Raw genomic sequence first — 25,536 nt, forward strand, 5'->3', positions numbered from 1 at the left:
ATCTGTTCCTTATATGCTCATGACGGTGTATTAGGATAGGTGTTGAAGATATTAGACGAGGTAGGGCTGACTATCGGTACAGGTAAATGTAGATTTGCAGTGAGCAAAGTGGTTTACCTGGGACGCACTTTATCGTGTGATGGAATCAAACCTAAGCTCAAACTGTAAGAGATGACTAAAAAAAGCTACCAACCTAAGAAATAAGGATCAATTACATTCTTTCCTTGGGTTGGCGGATAATTATGCTAAATTTGTGGGCAATTTTTCAGAACGAACCCAGCTGTTAAGGGCAATGACGAAAGAGATATGTGCGGCCTGATATGTGAAAGGGCATTTATGGATATCAAAAGGAGCACAGCCTTTCAGGGACAAAACGTCGACGCTCCACACCCACTCATGTCCTATGGTTTAATCGCCCCAAAGCTTAAATAAGTTTTGCGCCAGGGTTTTGCAAAAACATGTAAAACAAATTACAGAAGGACAGATGTTAACTGTGTTACTCATTTTACTGTTGTACAGTTTCCCTTGTTGTATATAATACTTTTATGCATAATATCACATTGTCACTTTACTCACTCGTTTCACATATCCACAAAATGTCACCTATTTGTCAGAACAAATTTATTTGACGCTCTTGTGACAGCCATATTTACAAACTGAAATAAGAGTCTAACTGTTCAAATCACATGAATAACATCTTTGGTGTGTTTTTCGCTCATATCAAATATGGCATACTAAGAAATTGTTCTATTCAACAGAACCTATTGTAGTATTTTGATAATTGCCCAGGTTCTGAGGGATACAGGACTATCCCATTCTTATTGACGTGAGTGACAGTGAGGCAGAGCGTAGGAGCCTGATAATTTGGTGAAAGTGTACGAGGCTGTTCAGTTATTCTGGTCCTGTGTTGTGTAGGGCTCCTCTGTATGTGTGTGTGAGAAGTTTGAATTGGCTCTGGTTGTGAATGGGAAGCCAGTGAAGCTTTCTGAGGTGCGGTGTGATGTGGTCGTGGCATGGGAGGTCAAAGCATAAGTCTTGCAGCGGTGTTCTGGATGGTCTAGAGTCTGTGTAGGAGTTGTCTGGAGATTCTGTTGTGGTCCAGCCTACTGGCGATAAGTGCTTGCATGACGGTCCATATGGTGTTCTGAGACAACCATCTGAAGATGCGTAGAATGTGTAAGCAGGAGGTGCACACTGCACTGACTTGAGCTGTCATGTTGAGCTTGTCATCTAGGATGATTCCTAGATTTCCTGCGTGGTCCGTGGGTGTTAGTCCTAACTCCGAAGGCCACCAGATAGAGTCCCATGAGGGACTCATGCAGTTGGGTGGCATTCAAACTGCTACACTGCTACCATGGTCATGAAGTTGGTGAAGTGGGTTCTGTTGGTGGTTGTCTTGTCTGTCAGGGAGAGGATGAGTTGGGTGCCATCTGCGTAGGAAATGACTTTGATGTCTTGTGGCCGGAGTATTTTGGCATACGGTGTCATGTATATGTTGATAAGAGTGGGCTTGAGGGATGATCCCTGTGCAACTGCGCATATAAGTTTCTTGGTCTCTGATGTGAAGGATGGTAGCCTGATCCTTTGGGTTCTTTCTGTAAGGAAGGAACAGATCCATTTGAGAGCGGATCCTTGTATGCCAATCTTGTGGAGTCTTCTGATGAGGGTGACTGTGTAGAAGGCCGCAGAGAGGTAAAGCAGAATGAGGGCCGCCGTTTCTCCTCAGTCCAGGGTGACGTGAATGCCATCAGTGGCCACAATGAGGGCTGTTTTGGTGATGTGCTTCTTTCTGAATCCTGATTGTAGTAGTAGTATATACTTTATTTGTTGATTAATACAAATCATTACAATCAAGAATAAAACACAAAAGGTTAAGAACACTAATTTATACCAACAAAAACACATGTGCAACTTTATAGTAAAAAAGTAGCAGCAATGATTAAAAGTGCCTGTGCCAATCAATAATTAAAGTACAGTTGTGCAAGATTTGTTTTAAATACAGTTGTGCTGGCGGCTGGCGGACTATTCCAAAAACTGCTAAGAAATAAATAATTTTCTCTTTGGCAAGACGGCCCAAAAAATAGTTAATTGTGCATATTTTAAAAATATTTTTCTTAAATCTCGGATAGGTTTTCCTAATCACTATAACAATTTAGAACCTTTGGAACTTCAGATTCAGAGTCACGCACTAAACTTTTGGGAGCAAATTATCATTTTGGCATTAATGTCTTTGGCGACATGATGCTGCAATAACAATCATTATCAGACTTAGTTAGTAGCTTTTTTGCGACAATAAAAATGAACTTTATAAATTGTTAGATCAGGCTGGGCATATTCCCAGTGAAACAGATTATAATGGCGTGCCGACATGTTCTCACCCCTAGTTCATTAAAAATGGGTCTCAACAGAGTCTTCCGCTCTTCTAACAGCTGGGGGCACGAAGTTACAATATGTATTAAAGATTTGTTATAAAAGTCACATAACCTACAGCTTTTTGTGGTCCAGTTTTTTTTCCCTTTTGGGTATTCCATCTTTTGTAGGGTATCTCCCAAACCATAGCAGCATAAATTTGTTCCTTAGAGATGGTTTTAAATGGGTCATGAGATATAATTGAGGTTCCAATTTAATAAATGAGTGGATAACTGACCAGGAGTGACTCCTTTTTGTGAGCTCATCCTTATCTAAAAGACTCGATAAAAGAGTGACTGAATATTGTCTAGATGATGGTGAAGTTCGAGGTGGTTGTGAATTGCTTGTTGATCGCCTTCTCAATCACTTTGGTTGGATAGGGGAGAAGGGAGATGGGTCGGAAGTTGCTCAGTTGATTCGAGTCGGCTGTTGGCTTCTTGAGGAGGGCATTGATTTCTGCAAGTTTCCATTAATCCGGGAAACTGGCGGACATAATGGAGTTGTTGATGATGTGGGTCAGGCTGGTGCTGATTTGTGAGGTTCGTAGGTTGTACATGTGGTGTGGGCATGGGTCCATTGGGACACCTGAGTGGATGGTCTGCATGATTGCCACTGTGTAGTTTCTAGTGAGGGTTGTCCATTCGGTCAGGTGGCTGTCTTGGTTGGTGGTGGGTAAGTTAGCACTGAGTTCTCTGGGGTTGGGTTTGTGCGCGAAGTTGCTGCAGATGTTTGCGATTTTCCTGTGGAAGAAGTTGAATAGGTTGTAGCAGAGTTGTTGGGAGACATTGATGTTGCTGACAGTGACTGAGCGCATAGTGAAATCCTTGACAATCGAGAAGATCTCCTTGCAGATGTTGGAGCTTCCTTCGATGTAGTCCACTAGTGTTTTTTTTGGTGCCTCTTATTTGCTGGTGATAGCGTCTGAATCCAGCCTTGTAGGTAGTTCTGTCTGTGGAGTCGTAGCTGGCTCCCCAGTTCCTTTCTAGCTGTTCACAGTGTCGTTTGGTTTCTCTGAAGTCTTCTGTGCACCTCCTAAAGTGTTGAACGACCTCGCTCTCCTCCTCTTCAGAGCCTCCTCCTCTCATCTTGAATTCCACTGAAGACGTGGCTTTTCAATTAACCAACCTACATTAGGCAGGGCAAGGCGTGCACGCACACACACGCTCAGCACCAGCCTTGTAACATGAATGTTAGGGTGGTATGTAAGCCATGAAAAGGAAAGCTTAGGCTGACTTTTGGTGGTCTGGTATGGAATGGCAAATTGAGAGGAATGTAAGGAACTGCACAGCATGTGCTTGCAATGGTAAGTCGCATGTGAGGAAGGAAACTCCGATAATACCTGTGAGTTTGATGGGAATCAAAGAGAAGTATAAAATAGTGATTATTGAATATTACTTTAGGTGGCCAAAATTAAGTTTTGTTAGTGAGGTGAAGACTACTAATCTTGTCGTTTTAAAAAAAAGTAAATATTTAGGAGAGAGGGTTATCTTGAGGAACTAGTGATTCATAATGGTACTTAGTTTATCTCTGAGGAACTTTAGAATTACTGGCAACAGAAAAGGGTGAAGCATTATAAAACAGCTCTGTATCATCCACGTAATAATGGATTGGTGGAATGATTCAGAAGATTGCTGGGAACAAGCCTGCACCTGGCTTTTCATAGTGGCTGGTCTAGAGAAACTAGGTTAAGGACATTTTGTGGTGTTATATAAGCACACCACATTGTATGGAAGAAACACTTTTCCTACTGCTTAAGGGAAGACTGTTCTGCACTAAAGTGTTGCCAAGTTGGATGGGTAACTAAAGAGTGAGTAAGGTCAATGCTGCCAGGATTAGTGAGAGTGCAGAAGAAGTAAGTATGGTGGAAGGGACCATTGAGGAGACCGGTGGGTAACCCTTGAAAAGGAGATTTTGTTTGTATGAGGTTTGGGTTGAGCAGAAGAAATAGGATTTCAAAGTGGTCTGCTCCAAAGCAAGCTGTTGAGGTAAATAGTCATTTTGTAGTGCTACAGGATCGTAAGAAACAATGGAACATGACAAGTGGGAAGAAAGAGCAAAGTTGTGGCTTAGTGAATCAAGAGTGTCACAAGTGTGCAAAACGTCTTATCAGAATGCCTAAGATGTTGGAGGATAGTTGTTTCTTACCTAGGGGTGTAGTTTCTCAAGCTATACCTCGGATGGCAACTATAACTAGTCCATTCAATTCAGAAATCTTGTTAGTTTAGATTTCATTATATGTACACCTTATATGACTTCCTATATTTGTATCTTGAAAAAATGTACTTTACAACTGTGGGATTACCCGAGAGCACCATGGTCAAGTAAATACGTTAGTTTGCATGGCTGATTTTGTTCAATACTCAATATGAGTGGCAACCCCTGTCCTATAGAGCTCAAGGACCAAATGGCTTGAAAATTAGTGTCATCCTCCCCTTCCTGGTAACCAAATGACGGTAATCCTTCCAGGCAAACTATTCCTTAAATAGGTTCTTCACTATTAACAAGGCTATTATTTGCTTGTGCCTTAATTTGCTCATATGAAGGAGGTCGAACAAAGCGATACCAAAGGGGATGATGGACGGAGCACTTGAGCAAATCAAACACTCACCCCCAGTCAACTGATCTGGGTTTAATCCATCATCATTCTTTAGCTCACTTCACCACCCCAGTTCAGACATGGCCATATGCAAATCAGTCTGACCCTGTGCCTCATGGGAACAGTCCAGCCCGAACTACCAAGCCAGGTCTTCCCTGGACCGGAAACAAGCATCCTGGGACCGGTTTCGGGTTCATAACGCTCGTCAGCCAGGCTATCTTGAATCCAGTGGTAAAGTGAGCAGGGGACCCACGTCTGGGCATACCCTAGCAACTTAAGGTGAACAAAGCGATACCAAAGGGGATGATGGACGGAGTGCATGAGCAAATCAAACACTCACCCCCAGTCAACTGATCTGGGTTTAATCCATCATCATTCTTTAGCTCACTCCACCACCCCAGTTCAGACATGGCCATATGCAAATCAGTCTGACCCTGTGCCTCATGGGAACAGTCCAGCCCGAACTGCCAAGCCATGTCTTCCCTGGACCGGAAACAAGCATACTGGGACCGGTTTCGGGTTCATACCCCTCGTCAGCCAGGCTATCTTGAATCCAGTGGTAAAGTGAGCAAGGGACCCACGTCTGGGCATACCCTGCCAACTTAGGGCGTACAACCGGTCCTAGGATGCTTGGTTCCAGTCCAGGGAGGACCTGGCTTGGCAGTTCGGGCTGGACTGTTCCCATGAGGCACAGGGTCAAGCCTGATTTGGCATATGGCTGGGTTCAAACTGGAATGGCATGGTGAGCAAAAAAACGATGGGTTTGGGCCCAGATCTCTGTACTGGGGTGAATGTATGACATTGTTCTGCATTCTGTCCATCAACTGTTTTTGCATTTGTCACCCCGAGTGGGACAGGTATGCTCAGACGGGAGTCCCGTGCTCTCCATGCCACTGGAATCAAGCTATCCTGGCTGAAGAGGGGTGAAACCCCGAAACCGGTCCTAGGATGCTTGGTTCCAGTCCAGTGAGGACCTGGCTTGGCAGTTCAGGCTGGACTGTTCCCATGAGGCACAGGGACAAGACTGATTTGCATATGGCTGGGTTCAAACTGGAATGGCATGGTGAGCAAAAAAACGATGGATTTGGGCCCAGATCTCTGTACTGGGGTGAATGTATGACATTGTTCTGTATTCTGTCCATCAACTGTTGTTTTTGCATTTGTCACCCCAAGTGGGACGGGCATGCTCAGACGTGAGTCCCGTGCTCTTTATGCCACTAGAATCAAGCTATCCTGGCTGAAGAGGGGTGAAACCCCGAAACCGGTCCTTGGATGCTTGGTTCCAGTCCAGTGAGGACCTGGCTTGGCAGTTCGGGCTGGACTGTTCCCATAAGGCACAAGGTCAAGACTGATTTGCATATGGCTGGGTTCAAACTGGAATGGCATGGTGAGCAAAAAAACGATGGATTTGGGCCCAGATCTCTGTACTGGGGTGAATGTATGACATTGTTCTGCATTCTGTCCATCAACTGTTGTTTTTGCATTTGTCACCCCGAGTGGGACGGGTATGCTCAGACGTGAGTCCCGTGCTCTCCATGCCACTGGAATCAAGCTATCCTGGCTGAAGAGGGGTGAAACTCTGAAACCGGTCCTAGGATGCTTGGTTCCAGTCCAGGGAGGACCTGGCTTGGCAGTTCGGGTTGGACTGTTCCCATGAGGCACAGGGTCAAGACTGATTTGCATATGGCTGGGTTCAAACTGGAATGGCATGGTGAGCAAAAAAACTAAGGATTTGGGCCCAGATCTCTGTACTGGGGTGAATGTATGACATGGTTCTGCATTCTGTCCATCAACTACTGTTTTTGCATATGAAGGAGGTCAGCACAGAATATACCACATCATGGGTGGGGAAACATCGTCTCCTCTCAATCTTCGCACACCTAGGTGAGTGACTACATATCTGGTGCCTACAGAGGAACTCACAGATACGAAACTCAACTCCTCCCACATAGCCAATGTTACCAGACCGAGCCAGACTTTGGGTTCCTGACATAGTTGTTAAAATGAGATTGACAATCACTGGGATGATGACCGAATACTTTGTCAGATAGTTCTTTTTGATGTGACCCATTAAGCCACACCTATAACTCCATCATCCATGAGAGGAGAGAACATTCCCTTACTTACATTTCCTTTCTGATATTGTCTAAAGAAACAATTTTTATTCAGTTTCTGTCTTACCTGGGAGCCCTGGGAATTGCCACTGCCATTTTCAGGCAACTGGCCATGTTGCTGGAAGCCTTTGCCCCTTTGGCCTTTGAGTGCCAATGTGCTCGCCATTTCTGTTTGAATGTGTTGGAATACTATTTACAAGCAGCCAGGAAAAGCTACTTTAATTCTGCAGCCTTCAAGTAAGCCAAGCTTAAGCTCTGGTGACCCTCCTAAGTGATTCATTCAGCCAACAAAATATGATTTAAAGCCCTAAATTGCTTTAAATTAATCTACTTCATCACACCATGCCAATATACATTCTCCACATACAGCCAAATCCAAGAGAGATTCCAGGTTTTCTTTTTTGTCAGATGACAGCATCCTCTACTTTACTGGGCAAGCTGTGTACAGTGAAATCATTTAAAATGACTGGGCCAGATAATCAAAGTCCATCGTGATCCCAGTGAGCTCCCACTCATGATCCAAAATGGCTTGGCAAGTTACCTGTGCACCCACAGAAAACACTTCGGCACCACATCAGTGGTACACATCACTATATAAATGCAACTGCCAATTGCAACATCTTTTATGACTGCATACTGCAGTTGCTCAGTCTCACTCAATTCCAGAATGGGTTAATTCACACTCAAGGGAAAGCAACTCAGAGCAGAACATACCTTCTCAGCTGCACAAGTCAGTTCAAAGGTCTCTGACCTTGCAACCACATTTGCACTTATAAATAGGAGGTTACAATCTCCTTAGGGACAATGCAGTGGGACAGCAACATAGGGGATAACCAAACAGCCTTAATCAGAATTTGCTCCTCTAAGGCCCTCTCTCTCTCCCTCTGCCTTGTCCGCATCGTCTATTGCTGAGCCAATCTATCCACTTCTTCTTCCTTGGCTTGGAAGTTTAGAATGGCTATCTTCATCCTCCTACACTCCAGATATTCTGTAGTCCTATCCTCACTAAAGATACATAGCATACTGCAGAGGACAGCATGGTTCTGTGGTTTGTACAGTGGGATAGCCTGAAATGTAGGTATTGGATAACTAACCAGATCCTTGCAAGCTCAGAACTAACACTTGTACCTGCATAAGATGACCAAACTCCTCTAGGCTAGAAGCAAGTCTAACAGTGATCAGATGGCCCTTGTTATTCCCATGGGGTCTCAGCCATTTTACCTCAAAATCTTAATCTGTTTTCAGACATTTCAGTACAGACTCTTGCTAACTTATGTGGCATTTTAACTGTCCAGCCATTAAGAAAAAGTACTTATGTCTAATCAGTGCTTTACTAAATAAATAGGAATATGTTACTTACCCTGTAAGCATCTGTTTATGGCATGTAGTGCTGTAAATTCACAATGCCTGCATACTTCCGCCATCTAGTGTTGGGTCCTTACGTGTGCACTTTTTTTCCACTGAAAAAGTCTTTCGAGTCATAAGACAAAGTGACTCCTCCTGTTGGTGAAAATGGGCATCGACTCCATTCCATTGTTACATTGTTTTCTGGCAGGTGGGTGAGAATGGAGTGAGAGTAACCAAAAGTAAAGAGATATCTATGCCAATGAAATAGTGCAAAGGCTTTCCTGTGTGAGGGGGCGAAAAAGCAACAAAGAGTTTTTTAGTTTTACAGAACTCTTTAGTTCTGCCAATATAATACATTAGAGCTCTGTTGACATCTAGCTTATGAAGAGCTGTTATGTGATGGTTGGGTTGAAACTGTTGTTACACTGTTTGTAGATTTTGAATCCTGGCCACATTTTGGTATGGTAAACCCGACTGTGTGTTGAGCATGACCTCTAAATACGAATAAATCTGTAAAGGTTGGAGGTGTGATTTCTGTATGTCGACAGTAAACCCTAGTTGATGGAGAATATGGAGAGTAGTCTGTGTGTGTTGTTCACACTTGAGATATGTTCTGGCTTTGAGGAGCCAGTCGTCCAGCTATGGGAAGACATAAATGTTCTGTCTGCACAGATGTGCTGCTACTACTGCTAGACATTTGGTGAACACCCAGGGTGCGTTATGGACTCTGAACTGGTAATGCCTCCCACCTATAACAATTCTGAGGTATTTATGATGAGCTAGACGGATTGGGATGTGGAAGTATGGGTCCTTTAAGTCTAGTGCTGACAAAGTCACCTTGTTGAAGCAGAGGGAGGACATCCTGAAGACTGACAATATGGAAGCGTTCTAATAGTATGTAATGATTTAAGGGCCCGAGAACTAAGGTGGGCAGTAGTGATCTGTCATTTTTGGGAATTAGAAAGCATAGGGAGAACACTCCTGAACCTTGATGTTGAAGATGGATGGGTTCTACGGCTCCTTTAAGCAACAGAGCCTCCACTTCTTGTTTGAGCAGGTTTTGATGTTCTACGGAGTGATTGTGTCTGCGAGGTGGAATATTTGGAGGTGCGGTTATGAGCTCCAGACAATAACCTTGTTGGATAATGTCTAACACCCACTGATCTGATGTTATAGTTTTCCAAGTGGGGAAGAAATGTTGTAGTTGGCCCCCTGACAGGTGTTAAATGGTCGGGGAATGAGAAGAGAATCACTGCTTTGAGGTGGAGGGGGCAAAACATGTTTAGGCACCCCTGCGGCGACCATTGGAATTATTTTCTCTTTATGTACCTCTGTGGTACCCCCTTGATGGGGAGATTTGTTGCTGCCTATACGAGGATGTTGAGGCATCAGGTGATGTACTTTTGGCACCCTGTTTATATGAGGTACACCAAAAGGAGCCACGCAAAATAGGGGTTTGGAGCGCCCCCACTGATTTAGCAACTTCAGTGTCCTTTTTCATTTTCTTCAATGCTTGGTCCACCTGGGGACCAAAGAGTTGCTCTTTATCAAAATGCACATTTAATAGGGTTTGTTGCACCTCTGGCTTGAAGCCAGATATACATAGCCAAGCATGTCTACACAACAATACACTTGTTCTGATGCCCCTGGCTGCTGTGTCCACTGAGTCTAGGGCACACCTAATTGAATTGTTGGGGACTAACTATCCCTCATTCACAATATCATGTCCCCTTTTTTCATACTCCTCAAGCAGGTGTTGATGGAGCTCCTCAATCTTATCCTAATGTGCCCGGTCGTATCTTGCTAACAAGGCTTGGGTGTAAGCGATCCACCAGTGATTGTAGGATTGTGCTGCCACCTGCTTTCCTGAAGCGTCGCTAACACCTTATGGGGCCAAAATACAACCTAAATATGTTTGTAGCTCCTTAGTGCTAGTTTTTTAACATTGTCAATTTGGTTACTATTATGTTGGTTAAGGAGGTATTCAAGTCTCCAATTCATAGTGGAGGTTAAACTCATGCTAAACGGTGTAAAAGGTTGACATGGGATACAGATGCATGGGCTCTGCAACCAAGTCGGTTACCTGCATAACACTATGGTACCTGGAGGTGGTACTGCCAAAATAAAGAGCCTAAAAGCTCACAACCCACAAACGTGATCCCACCTGAAAATAATTTTGGGTGCTTCTGGAAGTTCCTCCATCCTAAAAAATGTTACTTCTTCTCCTCCTATTGTTTTGCAAGACAACAATGACCCCCAAGAGGTATCATTTCAAAGAATATTTCAAATTCATATGGTATACTGAATAAACCACATTAGCAATAAATGTTAATTTATTCCCAATTAAGTTCATTAAACATACCATAAAATATTTTTATTTCATATAGTATTTTTTAGCGTTATATCTACAGAGAAGTGCTTACTAGATGTCCTTGGAGCAGAATCACAAATACCCACTTTAGTTACATTTCATAAGAAAGTCATTGTAGCTCCTTTATTATTACAAGCCAAGTGTGCCTCCGATGTGCCAACCAGAGTTTGTGTTGCCTTAGCATAGCAAACATAGATACATCTCACAATCACAGATTTCGAGGTAGGTTTTCACCGATATAGTTGTAAAGAAATTAAAAACAACTGTTTCTCTTTCCTGACTGATTCAATTCTGTCAAGATAAGACAAAGGGCCTTATTTAATTCTTTACGATAAGAATACTCTTTTGCAGTAGCGACGGAGTATCTTTACCACCAAGAATGCAGTTTGCCTGCAGAATTTAGAATAGGGCAGACATTGGTTTAACCCCTTCCATGCGTTCATTGGCCAACGGCCATCGCGAGCACTACCTCCGTAGTGCTGCGCACGTCTGTTGGACAATGCGGCACCGCCCACTCCGCTAAACGGTCGTACCGCGTTAACACGAGTTAACAGTGATTAAACCACTCCCATTGCCCTGTAATGTAAGGGTGTTTGAATGCAGACCTACAATTCTGTCCAACTAATTTAGATGGGCAGAATTAGTGGTCAGTTTTCAATGCCTGTCACTGCCAAGAAAACCTTGTCGGTCAGGGGCACTGAAAACTGCTAAATGCACCCCTCATCATAGTGACAGGAGAATGTTCTTTTTATTTGTAAAAAGAAAATCTAGCTTAAAGATTTTCTTTTTGAAAATAAAAAAGGAAAACAGTTTAGTGCAGGGCTCCGTCAAAATGTAAACAGCAATGACGGGAATTACGGCTCCTGCCAATGCTTCAGAAATGACCGCCAGCTTGGCGGTCATTTATCAATTTGGCAGATGGAGTAGTCTCCGCCTGTGGACGTTAAGTCGTCAGCCATGCCAACAGAAATTACTTCATCTGCAAAATTAGAAATCGGGCCCAAAATCATGCTTGACATGAGGAGTATGTGAATTCCTTTGGGTAGCTGCTTGTGGATTTGCAAAGAAAGTGGATCATTCAATAGCATGGGTCTAGTTGAAAAGGGGACATCACTTCTGGCAAAAAAGTGTATATTACCCTGCTCTTGAAAATATGATTTGTCAACTGACCTATCCTGGCCTTCAACAACACTCCTTCCCCCCCCCCACACCCAGATCCATTTGTTTGAGTGCATTCTCTTCCTACCAGTTTTTGTAACAGGCACATTTGTAGCCTTACAATGTTGCATTGGGAACCAACACACTGCACAAAGCCATCATCCCATATAATTGTATTTTTGAGATGGTGACCTCTAGTAAAGACAACTGCTCAATGAAATGCTAATACTCTTTCTGCTACTGAACAGGCCTTCAATGTGTGTAAATAGGGCATTGCAAACAAAATGTTTTGCAATTGGTTTGGCTGTCAGTTGGATTTTTTAAAACTGGTTGAAAATACCAATTTGTGCAGCAATGTAACTCTCTACTGCATGTGTTTGGCATTTCTCAGCTGTGTTTCCCTTTACCAGTTAGTTGTCCAAACAAGGATACACATGAACACTTTGACAATGCAAATGTGAAACTATAACTGTTAGTCCTTTTGTAAATACCCTGGGGCGGGTCATTCATTCAGAATGTTAGTAATTTTAACTAGTGAGGTTATCCGCATACCACCTATCAAATGTACTGACAGGGAGGCGGATGCATTGGTAAATGAAAGAATGCATTTTTCAAAACTAGGGTGAAATTTATATGTTGGCTGGAAGTGAACTCTGTAGCAACGGTGACGGAGTTTCCTTTCCGTCAACACGGTGGTCTGCCAGCCAGATTTATGTGTGGGCGGACCTCAAGTTTGGCCACGGCAGTGACTGCTCTTTTTGCACCGTGGCTAAACTTCTCCAATTGCCCTGCGGAGTGAGGGCAATTGGAAATCTAATTTAGATGGGTGGAATGACAGGTCAGCTTTCACGGCACATCACCTTCAGGAAAAACCTGGCGGTGAGGGGCAGTGAAAACTGCTACATGGTCCCCTCGCCATGGGAGAAGACTTGTTTGGCAAGGGAGCATAGTATTTTTTATTTTCAAAAAGAAAATCCTGTTTTTGAGATTTTATTTTTGAAAATAAAAAAGAAACCCGTTTGAGGCAGGGGTGCTTCATGCGGACGCAGAACTGCACTGAACAGAAAATGCATTGGCAGGAACCGCCGTAACAGCGTTTTCGTTCCAATGCATTTTAAATGACCGCCAGCTTGCCAATCATTTATACATTTGATAGGCAGTCCCTGCACGATGAAGACGGAGGAATTTACTATGTCCCCCTGGCAGGACAATGGGCCCTCTGCCAAATTATAAATCATGCCCCTAGTGTCAGAAAATCACCCTTTTGAAGTAGTGGAATGACTCTTGAAATGTAGGCTTTTTGAAGTGAATGCTTTTCTCATTTCTAAAGTTCAAAATTGTTGAGAGACTCCCCCTTGCTTGGGATCAGGAAGTACAGTGAAAATACTTAGTTCCTTTTTTCTGCCACCGGTACCTTTTCTATTGCCCACCAGGTTTCTCTTCCCACAACAGTGGTTAATGGTCTTTCTTGGTGTTGTGTTTTTGTGAGAATTTTATGCAATAACCTTTCTGAATTTCTATGTTTCCCCTTCTTGAAACGTTCTAACATTTAAAAAACAACTCTTAGAGTCAGGTAATACATTAGGAGAGGCACATCATTTATAATACCATTGAACAGATACACGGCGACTTGTAATTTGTATCTATGTATGTGGTATTAATAGACGCGGAAGATATACATTTACTACTGGCAATAATACCACTGACACGATATAGGGCTCAGAACAGGTCTTAGAAAATTATTCCAATGCTCAAATCTTGGTAGCTTGGCTTGCGAGCAGGCAGGCTTTTCTTCAAAAACAGGTATGTAAAGCATTTAAAAACACCAATTCAGCAAATAATTAAGACACAACACACAATAAAAATCCAACACCAATTTATAAAAATAGGAAATATTTTTATCTTTTAAATGATACCAAAATGAAAAGGGAACCAGGGATGTGAATTTTGACAGATTAGTCACTTTCTAGTGCTTAGAAACCAACTGTGCCACTTTTGGTCATTTCGTTGCCTCTGACAGGGACACATTCACATTTAGCAAGTGTTCTAGAGGATTTCTCACCAGACTTGTGCAGCCTCCTCCTCCAGCAGGCTTGATCCTGTTAAAACTCCTTCCTGAAATTCTTCTTTCGGGTCCAAAGTGTCCAACACTCATTCCAGGAGTCTGGAATCTCCAAGAAACTCCTTGAAAGTTTTGGATTTCAATTCCCATAATCCACTTGGACAAAACCCTTACAAATCTACTGGTAGTACTCCAGGCTGAGGATTCTCTGTGGTGATGGTCCAGGTGAGCTCTGTTAACCATTAGCTTGCAGCGAGTACACTCTTTAGACCTTTTGAAGCTGGTTTAATCTACAGGGCTGTAGTTTCAGATTGTGCAAAAGGCCCAATCTTCAGGACCTGGTGAATGCACATCAAACTCTTCAGGGTGGGCCCTTCTGATTCGCTTAGGTTTCAAAAGCAGATCTGAGAGGCACTGCCCCTCTCAGATGCTTATTCAGTGTTCTCTGGGGTAAAGCAAGAGGGCACTCTCCCAGAACGTGATCACTTCCTCCAAAGCGTGGCAAAATACTAACTCAGAAACCATTATTCTTCCAAAATTCAATGTGTCAAAATGTTCAGCAGAGGGAGAAGAGCTGGCTAAACACACCCCTCGGATGGCTAATCTCCATAGTCTCTCCCACTTGCATCTGCTCATTCCTTTCTTAAGCCTGGCATCTGCCTTGGGTCAAAGACGAGAGTTGTAAATGAAACTGATGTCTTTAGCTTTCTCTCCCCCTTCCCTTGAAGAACATTATTTACTACCCCTCCCCCTGGCATTCCTATGCCCAGCAACCTCTCCTACCGGAGAGGCTCCCTAATCCCAGGGGTCATTTATCACCTCTTCAAAGCAGCCAGGCTCACCCACTTATCTCTGACCAATCAGAGCAGTACAGGGTTGAATTCTGGCTTACAGACACACAGCCTCATGCATCAACCCAAAATCCAGTCGGTAAAATACCGATTCGCTAATAGCTCCCGGTATTAAGTTAAAAATACCCAATCCATCAACCCAAAAGCAGAAATCGCTATTTAAGGAATCCTTAAATAGCGATTCTTTAAATAGGGATTCCTTAAATACCGATTCCTTAAATAGGGATTCCTTAAATACCGATTCCTTAAATAGCGATTGCATTTAAGGAATCCCAAAGTGAGATTCCTTAAATGCAATGCATCAAAGTTAAAAAATTAGCGATTTCGCTAATAGGGGGAGCAAATTACCATGAAGATGAACTGCATGGTAATTTGCAAAAACTTTGAAAAATGCACTTTTGTGCATTTTTCAAAGTTTCATGTTGCGCACACACACGCCCTTAGAGCATGTGTGTGTGCAACATATGTGCACATATCATTTTCAGGGGTGCTATAGGGTGTCATTTTGACACCCTTGCACCCTTGAAATTGCATGAGCAATTTGCGAGAACCTACTGGTACTCGCTATTTGCTCATGCAATCTCCGATTCATTCCTATGGGCCTGGAGGCCCATAGGAATGATTGGGACGGCATTCCTTAATTGCTACTCGCTATTTGCTAGTAGCAATTAAGGAAAGTTAAGGAATCGCTATTTGAATAGCGATTCCTACATGCATAGCCTTTTGCTATTCCTTATTAGCGAATCCTTATTTTTCGCTAATAAGGAATCGCAAATGCTAATGTTGATGCATATGCCCCAAAAAGTCTTATAACTTCTTGTCTGTACGTTTGAGAAGAAATTCAACAATACCATATTGTTGGATTTATCATTACCATTCTACTGAGTCCTTTAATCCTCATTCTATGGCTTTTCTTTCTCCAGTTATTAACTAATAACCTTTTCCAATGTTAACTTATGGGCTGGGGTCTGCAATGGAAAAATGAACTGACCAATTTCTCCAATACCAGGGCCTATTAAACAGGTTTTATAAGGCCCATGCTTATACCTACAGGACCCCCAAGACTTTAGGGTTGTTGAATATATAAAAATATTGCAGATCCTCATTTCACAGTGCTCCTAGCACAAATGTCGATTTTGCGAAGCACTTTACAACAATGTGGGGAGTGAAATTTGCAATTTCACTAACCCCAGAGCATATAAAAACCATATTAATAAGGATTTTCCTTATAAGTACCTGATGTCCCACCCCTGGAACACCTAGGGGAGACTCTGGGTGTACCTATAAATGCCCAAACATTGTAGTGTATTCATTGTTAAGTGCCCCAAACACAAAAGTCGAGTTTGGGCACAATTTGCATTTTAAAAGCAGTCCTGCAACACAAAGCTGATTTTAAACTGACCTCAGGCCCAGCAGTGCACACATGCAAGTGCATAAAAGGCTGCTGGCCTCTAAACTGCCCTGCCCTATTCTATACTAGGGACTTAAAGGTAGTTTCAACCCCCCTGCCCGATATGTACTAGGGCCTTATAGGGGAGGTCATGCCAATCACAGGGGTACCCTAACCCATAGTGTACCCTAGTGTATGTAGATGTTTTCACTGTGTTCTATGTGTGTCTTCAGCATAGCGCTGGGCTGGTTAGGAACAGCCCAGGGTCAGTCAGAATCAGTTACCACCAGTACCAGTCAGCAAAATGTTTGGGGGATGCCCAGGACACAGGATGACTTTGCAACACATGTTCATTTAGTATGTAAGTTAATTCGTTGAAGAAGACCCAACCTCCAACCAATGAGCTGAGAGCAAGCTCAACTCAGTTCCACCAGAGGCCACCATACTTCAGATTTCAATAGTACAAGAATGAAAAGATAAGTACTAGGGGTGGGCAAAACCCATTGCCCTGGCAGAAGTTTGGTGACTGAGTTCCAGCCAAATTCTACCAATCCTGCATGGGAGAATTTCTGCTCATGCCTGGCTCCAGGACGGTAAGTTGGAGAGCACGAGTGAGATTTGGCATCCTCTAGCGTGATTTCAAATCACCAGAAGGACATCCGGTGAGTTTTTTCATAACGACGGCTGTCGCAACTGATTGTGATCAAAAGTCTTCCGCTCGAGTCGAAAACGACTTAAGCAGCAGCAAAATCAACTGAAGTAGCTGTGCCCTCTATCCTGCTGAATGGTGCAGTTCTCACTGAGTTTGCAGCGTGGATGGTGCTCCCAGCGCTAAATCGCAGCGCGATGTGCCTATTTCCACCTGTTGGACAAACTTTGAGGAATCTTGCAAAACTTTTTATGAAGCTAATTCCGTGGAGTCAGATTCCGTAAGTTCCACCCACCCTTAATAGGTACATAATGGGCTTATGACATTGGAGAAGGGCTGCATGTGAATCTAAAAAAAGATACCCAAGCTGCAGAAGAAACATATGTTACTTACTCTGCAGATTTACATGCTCTGCACATGTTCTGCATGCTCCTGCCATCTACTGTTGGGCTAAGACATATAGCAAGTTGTTTTTCTTCAGAGTCTTTTGAGTCACAAGATGCATTGGGGCTCCTCACTTATTTGGCAACGCGCATGGACATTAACTCCATGTTAGATATTTTTTCACATAGCGGGTGAGAGTGGTATGAAGTAGTGAGTAAAGAAAGTATTGTGAGCATGTGTACCGGTAAAGGAAGTTAATTAGTGAAGAACGAGATTTGTAATAAAAGCCACATACTTTCTGGGGGATGGGAGGGTGCATGTGAATCTACAGCGCTACAAGCTACGAACAGATGCTTGCAGGGTAGTAACATTTTCCTTTATTAGCATGACTTGCTGTGGATGCACAAGCTCTGCATTGACGGTAAAGTAGTAATCCTCTATAAGCAGTGATTAGCATATGGATGATGCAGGTATCTGAAATAGTGTCCTGAGGACCGCTTCGCCAACCATTTCCTGTTGTCTGGCTAAGGTATCCACACAATAATATTTAGTAAAAGTGTGTTGGGTGAACCAAGTAGCTACTTTGCATATGCCAGCCAATGGAATGTTTCCTAGAAAAGCCATGGTTGCTGGTTGTTTCCGTGCAAGTGTATTTTTATAACAAAACAGACCCAATCTATTAAGTACAGAGATTTTTTGAGTACTGTGTGACAACAGGGATTGAGAGGTATCAGATTAACCTCTTCACAACCACCCCCAATTATCTAAATTCGTGGGGTGGATTCCTGATTTACCAGGATCTGTACTGATTTATAAAAAGATTGCAAGAACCCTAAACCAATATAGCAATCACTGTGTTAAAAAAAATGTCAATATGTGAAAAAAATATTTTAATCACAAAGGTATAGCACCCCACACCGTGGCAATCAGTGAAGAAAAATATGTGCAGAACAAGGTAGCACCTCACGTGCGCAACACCTTAGCGGGCTGAAACTGGTTAGATCATCACCAGTACTGCCACGTTTCTCATCATAGGTTGCCACCTTGTTCAAAGAAAACTGGATAACTGAACCAGAAAAAATCATGAAAAACAAAAGGAGAAAATATGTGAATATCACACACCATAGTCCTGACTTAAAATTGATAAAGAACCATGACTACCACAATTTTATTCTCTGCTCATGGGTCAATTCAAAAATAAAAAGTGCTGTATTTTAACAGACACGAAGCCAATAAGCCGACATGTTTCATTGCCTTACTTTTACGGCAATTTCTGAAGGGCAACAGGACTTCATTCACCTTGTCAGCACATTTTGTACTGAACTATTTGTGACTGCAAAACATAAAAGAAAAGGGTTCTTGCTGTTACTCACTGAGTGCCAGGACACAATCCCACATGATCTCTATTCTTCCAATCATATGTATAAAAAGCATGAGTTATTACCCGTTGTCAGCCAATGTTTCTCATACCAGCTCGACAGCGTATCAAACAGGTACTGTAAATGTTGCAGTGATCCTATGTTTCACAAGCCCTCTTATACTTTGGGCATTCTGTAAAGAGATTTCATAAACGCCCTAGATCAGAAACCAGTTTATCACCCAACTCGATCCAACAAACGTCTAACATATCACCTATATTTGTCCGTTATATTTAGATTAAAGGGTATTTGTGATGCTATCATTTTTATCCCTTTTCTTCATTTAAAACTGAGCTCAGGCTACTTTCGCTAACTGGCAAAAAGCATTTTTACACACACAGTAGCGTATAGCGGAGTTTTACACCGGACCGAGGTCCATAACTCCCACAAAAACTTCCCTTTAACTCGAAAAAGTGAATGTGCCCAAGCCCGTATCACTCCCTCACTCATACATCTCACCGCGATAAAGTGGCATCCCGAGCTTCGTCTGCAGTCACAAATAGTTCAGTACAAAATGTGCTGACAAGGTGAATGAAGTCCTGTTGCCCTGAAGAAATTGCCGTAAAAGTAAGGCAATGAAAAATGTCGGCTTATTGGCTTTGTGTCTGTTAAAATACAGCACTTTTCATTTTTGAATTGACCCATGAGCAGAGAATAAAATTGTGGTAGTCATGGTTCTTTATCAATTTTAAGTCAGGACCATGGTGTGTGATATTCACATATTTTCACCTTTTGTTTTTCATGATTTTTTCTGGTTCAGTTATCCAGTTTTCTTTGAACAAGGTGGCAACCTATGATGAGAAACGTGGCAGTACTGGTGATGATCTAACCAGTTTCAGCCCGCTAAGGTGTTGCGCACGTGAGGTGCTACCTTGTTCTGCACATATTTTTCTTCACTGATTGACACGGTGTGGGGTGCTATACCTTTGTGATTAAAATATTTTTTCACATATTGACATTTTTTTTAAATACAGTGATTGCTATATTGGTTTAGGGTTCTTGCAATCTTTTTATAAATCAGTACAGATCCTGGTAAATCAGGAATCCACCCCACGAATTTAGATAATTGGGGGTGGTTGTGAAGAGGTTAATCTGATACCTCTCAATCCCTGTTGTTACACAGTACTCAAAAAATCTCTGTACTTAATAGATTGGGTCTGTTTTGTTATAAAACTGCTTTGAGTGGGGGATGACCCAATCTTTTTCTTTCCCCTGTAGCTCCCTGTTGTTATGATGTGTGCAAGTGTACCCTGGGGTTAACAGTGAAGGCTTTATGGTTGCAAGTTTGAATAGATTAGATTATCCACCTGGCAATGCCTTCTTTGGAGATGGGTTGGCCCCTGTGTGGTTTTGCAAAGGCTATAAACAACTGGTCAGCTTTAGGAACGGGCATGGTTTTGTCAATGTAGTACATGAAAGCCCATTTGACATGCAGAGTGTGAAGGTATCTTTCTACTACAGAGTCTGGCTGTGGGAAAAGACCGGGAGTTCTCGCATTTGATTGAGGTGGAAAGTGGAAACGACCTTGGGAAGGAACTATGGGTTAGTCCCGAGTACCACCTTGTGTGAGGGTTTGCTGATCATTAATGCAGCATGTTATGGCCACAAGAAAACCTACTTTCCAGGAAAGATACTGAAGGAGACAAGTGTGCAGATGCTCCAATGTAGCACCCTGTGTTTCAAACTCTTCATAGGTTTCCTAGGGTGCATCCGCAAGTCACTACTGTTCCAATGTGGGGTAATAACCACAACAAATTGTTTTCTTGGATCTAAGATATTGGCACGCTTAATACTTAAGATTCATCATAGTCACCCGGAAAAGCACACCTTGAGCTCCCTAGATTGATTTGAAATTGTAAACTTTGTATGATGACATATTTTCCATGCCCCACCCTCTTGGATCATTCTCATACAAACTGAAGCCTAGGACGGGGCAGACAAAGAAATTATGGCATTGATCACAAAACATAATTGTGCCCTCTTCATATGCTCCATCCAAGTTTCAGTCGCAGTCTTCGGTCACTCACTCCACAGTTTCTTGATCAGCACTAACTAGAATCATGAAACTCAGTGGTGGAAACAAAGAATCTGAAGTGGAGTCTAAGTCCCAGTGCATTTGGGTTTTGGGGAGGTGTGATCATGAACCATTCTAGACACAATTGAAACAAACAAAGACTCAAAGGAAAACTATTCCACAACCTGAAGATAGGACAGTGCACCGGATGTGAAGTACAACACATGCTGCAGGATGAGAATGCTCTATATGTTCATGAAGACTTCCAAACATACCCGTTAGAAGGTATTTACAAATATTCCCAGAGGTCATTCTTACCCTGTAAATGGGTAAAAACATTTGCTCCTTTCACGGGAATGAGTAAATACAAGGTAGACAAAGGAAGGGGCAACCCATAACTGGTGGAGGTGCAAGACACTTGCGCAGATGATTTTTTCCGGAGCAAACATACATTTGTTCAAGCCAAATTGTAACAGTTGCAGATTCCCAGGAGCACTCCAGGAAAACGTTATGTATAAAAGTTAGGGGGGCGGCTATGGGAGTAAATGTCTTTAGATGTAAATCTTGCCCTAAGTAACTAACCTGCTTTTTATATAGATGACTTTTGGCCTTACCTGTTGTGCATATTCATCACAGTTGGGCCCAACTGGCACTAACATCACCTGCCGAGGGGATAACCAAAAAGGCCTAGAAAAAAAGACAACACAGCGAAGTGTTAAGAATGACCATATTCATTTCTAGGGATGACAAAACTACTATAAGAACCATTTACTAGAGAAAACCTTTAAACATGACATACCTTGAGCTCTTAAACTATTATCTGCTCTATTTTGCACTTGACATCATAGCTCACACACTGTCATGTTTCATCTGCAAGCTCCCATAAAGCATGTTACAACTTAATTTAAAAAAAAGTTGATTTATTTGTTAAAATGATTCAGAATACTTTTGAGCAAACAGCACAGTAAGATCAATAAGTGAAGGCAACAGTTAGGATGGTACAAACGGCAATCGCTGCATAAATGAGAAAAGGAATATGCTACTTACCAGTATGCATCTGTTCTTGGCATGTAGAGGTCCAGATCTACACACTATGCATAGATCGTCATCTGATGTTGGGCCCGGATGTTTGCACTTGTTTTTGTCCTGGAAAGTCTTTGGAAGTTACGAGATAGGCGACTCCTCCTTTGGATCATAGTGCGCATGGGCATCGGCTCCATCCTCAGATTGGTTTTTGCCAGCAGGGAAATGATGGCGCTTTGTGAGAAACAGGAAAGATGCCCATGTATGCTGTATCTAAATAAGATAATACTGGAACAGATAAAGGTAGCCGGGGAGGCGGGTGGGCGTGTGTAGATCTGCAGCTCTACATGCCAAGAACAGATGCATACTGGTAAGTAGCATATTCCGTTCGAGGCATAGGAGCTTCAGATTACACACTATGTAGAGATTGTATGACAGTATCCCCTCCTAGCGGCAACTACCAGTATCTGTTGCAGTAGTTTGAAATAGTGTTTTGAGTACAGCCAGGCCCACACTAGCTTGTTGTTTAGTTTGCACATCTACACAATAGTGTTTTGTGAATGTGTGCGGTGTAGACCATGTAGCTGCTCTGCAGATATCATCTAAGGGAACGTTCCCTAAAAATGCCATTGAAGCCCCTATCTTTCGTGTAGAGTGGGCTTTAGGAGGAACAGATAATGTACGTTTTGCTTTGTGGTAGCAAATTTGTATGCATTTGACAATCTACCTAGCTATCCCAGATTTTGATATAGGGTTGCCCTTGTGTGGTGGTGAGAAAAACACGAAAAGTTGTTTGATCTTACGAAAGGGTTGTGTTCTCTCGATGTAGTAAAGCAATGCTCTTTTGACATCTAAGGTATGAAGAGCTCTTTCGGCGACTGTTTGTGGCTGTGAGAAGAATACGGGCAGCTCCACAGATAGATTGAGGTGGAAGGGAGAAATGACTTTAGGAAGAAATGTAGGATTAGTTCGGAGAACAACCTTATTATGATGTATCTGCAGAAAGGGTTCCTGAATGGTTAGTGCTTGTAGTTCGCTAACACTTCGTTACGAAATAATGGCTACTAGGAAAGCAACTTTCCATGTTAAGAACTGTAGCTCACATTTATGTAGAGGTTCAAATGGAGGATCCATTAGTCTTGTGAGAACGATGTTTAAATTCCACACAGGTGAAGGTGGTACTCTGGAGGGAATTATTCTTTTGAGGCACTCTATAAAGGCTTTTATGGCAGGTACTCTGAAAAGTGATAGATGTTGTCTATTTTGTAGATATGCTGCTATGGCAGCAAGATGCAGTCTAATTGACGTGTAAGCTAAGTTACATCTTTGGAGGTGTAGTAAATAGCCGATTATGTGTTGGATAGAAACATCTAGGGGATTTGTGTTGTTATGACAATACATCACAAAACGTTTCCACTTGGCTGCATAGCATGCTCTAGTGGTAGGCCGTCTAGCTTCTTTAATGACGTTCATACAGTCAGGGGGAAGATTAAGGTAACCAAATTCTAGGACCTCAGGAGCCAGATCGCAAGGTTGAGCTGAGCTGGGTCTGGGTGTCTGATCTCTCCATGGTTCTGGGTTAAGAGGTGAGGAGAGAGGAGTAACTTCTGGTGCGGAACTACGGAGAGGTCCAGCAATGTTGTGTACCACGGTTGTCTGGCCCAAGTTGGAGCAATTAGGATGAGAGTTAAGGAATGTTGCTGTAGTTTACGCACCACTAGTGGAATGAGTGGGAGAGGTGGAAAAGCGTACGCAAATCAGCCTGACCAGTTCATCCATCTCGCATTGCCTTTGGACAATGGGTGTGGGTATCTGGCGGCGAAGGTTGGGCATTTGGCGTTTTCATGGGTGGCGAAGAGGTCTATCTGTGGTTGCCCCCAAATTTGAAAACACCGTTGAAGAACTTGCGGATGAAGTTCCCACTCGTGGACCTGTTGTGTTTGACGGCTCAACAGATCGACTATGGTGTTTGGGACTCCTGGGACATGTTGGGCTAGGAGAAAAATGTTCTGAGGTATAGCCCACCTCCATATGTTCTGAGCTAGCTGAGAGAGCTGCAAAGAGTGTGTCCTGCCTTGTTTTTGTATGTAGTACATGGCTGTCATGTTGTTCGTGCGGACTAAGACAGTTTTGCCTGATATATTTGTTTTTTAAATGCTTTTAAGGCTAGGAATATGGCTAGTAACTCCAGGTGGTTGATGTGGAGTAACTTTTGTTGAGGTGTCCACCTGCCCTGCATGGTGTAATGTAGTAGGTGAGATCCCCAGCCGGAGAGCGATGCGTCTGTTGTCATAACTATTTGAGGAACCGGCTCTAGGATCGGTCGTCCTTTGGAAAGGTTCTTGGTGTTCCACCACTGCAGAGAGCGAGGAGTATGACCGTCTACCAACACCAGATCTGTTAACTGACCTTGAGCCTGGTTCCATTGGCGTGCTAAGCACTCTTGGAGAGGACGCATCTGGAGCCTTGCATGAGGCACTATGAATATGCAAGAGGCCATCATCCCTAGGAGTTACATGCACACTTGAGCTGGAAGAGTGTGTTGCGGTTGGAATTTGGTGAGAAGAGCTTACATGCTTGCTATCCTGGCGGGACTGGGATAGGCTAACGCTTTTGAGGTGTCTATTGTGGCACCAAGGTATTGTTGTGTGTGGAACGGTTGCAGGTGGGACTTGGTGTGGTTTACTGTGAACCCCAGGTCGTGGAGTAGTTGGATAATGACGCGAGTGTGTTGTACACACTGGTTGTATGAGCTGGCTTTTATGAGCCAGTCGTCCAGATATGGGAAGAAGTGAATGTGCTGTCTTCTTAGGTGTGCTGCGACCACCGCTAGGCACTTGGTAAACACTCATGATGCTGTTGTGACTTCAAATGGGAGTACTTTGAATTGATAGTGCTGACCGTCTACTACGAATCTGAGATACATCCTGTGAGTGGCGTGAATGGGAATGTGGAAATAGGCGTCCTTGAGGTCTAGGGCAGCAAGGAAGTCGCCCTATGAAAGCAGAGGAAGGACCTGTTGGAGTGTGATCATGTGGAAATGGTCTGAGTGTATGTATGAGAGAGACATCCTTCTTTGGTATGAGAAAATACAGGGAGTAAACTCCCTTGTTTTGTTGGTGCAGGGGAACTGGTTCTATTGCACTTTTTTGTAGGAGGGAGATTACCTCCTGCTTTAGCAGTAACAAATGTTCTTGTGACATTGGATGCTGTTTTGGGTGGTATGTTTGGGGGGGTACATGTTAGTTCTAGACAGTAACCTGATTGAATTATCTGTTGCCCCACCTGTCTGAGGTGATGTTGGTCCAGACAGGAAGGAATTGTTGGAGTCTTCCCCGGACTGGAGTGGAGTGGTCTGGGGGAAGTGGAGGGAAGTCATTGGGTGGGGGTTGAGGCAGAGCGGGAGTTGTTGGTTTTGCCTCTGCCTTTGTTGTTGTTCCCCCTGTAACCACCTCTTTGGTAACCTCTAGTAAAGGTGGATTGGGTGGGAGCCTTGTAAGAAGTGGTGAGGCTATCCGAGGAGTAGCCTCTGGGGGTGCTCCTGAAGGATGAGCGACGAAAGGAACGTCTGGGAGCTTGCAACTGCAAGGCTCCCATAGATTTAGTTGTGTCGGTATCCTTCTTAATTTTTTCAAGGGATACGTCAACATTAGGGCCAAATAGGTGTTGCTCATCGAATGGTTGAGTGAGAATGGAACTCTGGACTTCAGGTTTGAAACCTGAAAAGCATAGCCAGGCATGCCTACGCAG

At 43.1% G+C, this 25,536-nt stretch overlaps 1 protein-coding gene across 1 annotated transcript in view; it reads right to left on the bottom strand.

Moving 5' to 3' along the window:
• The window catches only part of LOC146860237 (threonine--tRNA ligase 1, cytoplasmic-like), a 177,998-nt gene that overhangs the window by 14,098 nt on the left and 138,364 nt on the right, over positions 1-25,536 (bottom strand). The window contains exon 17 of the mRNA XM_085644066.1: positions 21,378-21,450. Coding sequence (XP_085500192.1) covers positions 21,378-21,450 — 73 coding nt within the window. The remainder of the gene's footprint in view (positions 1-21,377; positions 21,451-25,536) is intronic.

The sequence above is a fragment of the Triturus cristatus genome, chromosome 3_1, assembly GCF_964204655.1.
Source record: "Triturus cristatus chromosome 3_1, aTriCri1.1, whole genome shotgun sequence".
NCBI classification, from domain to species: Eukaryota; Metazoa; Chordata; class Amphibia; order Caudata; family Salamandridae; genus Triturus; species Triturus cristatus.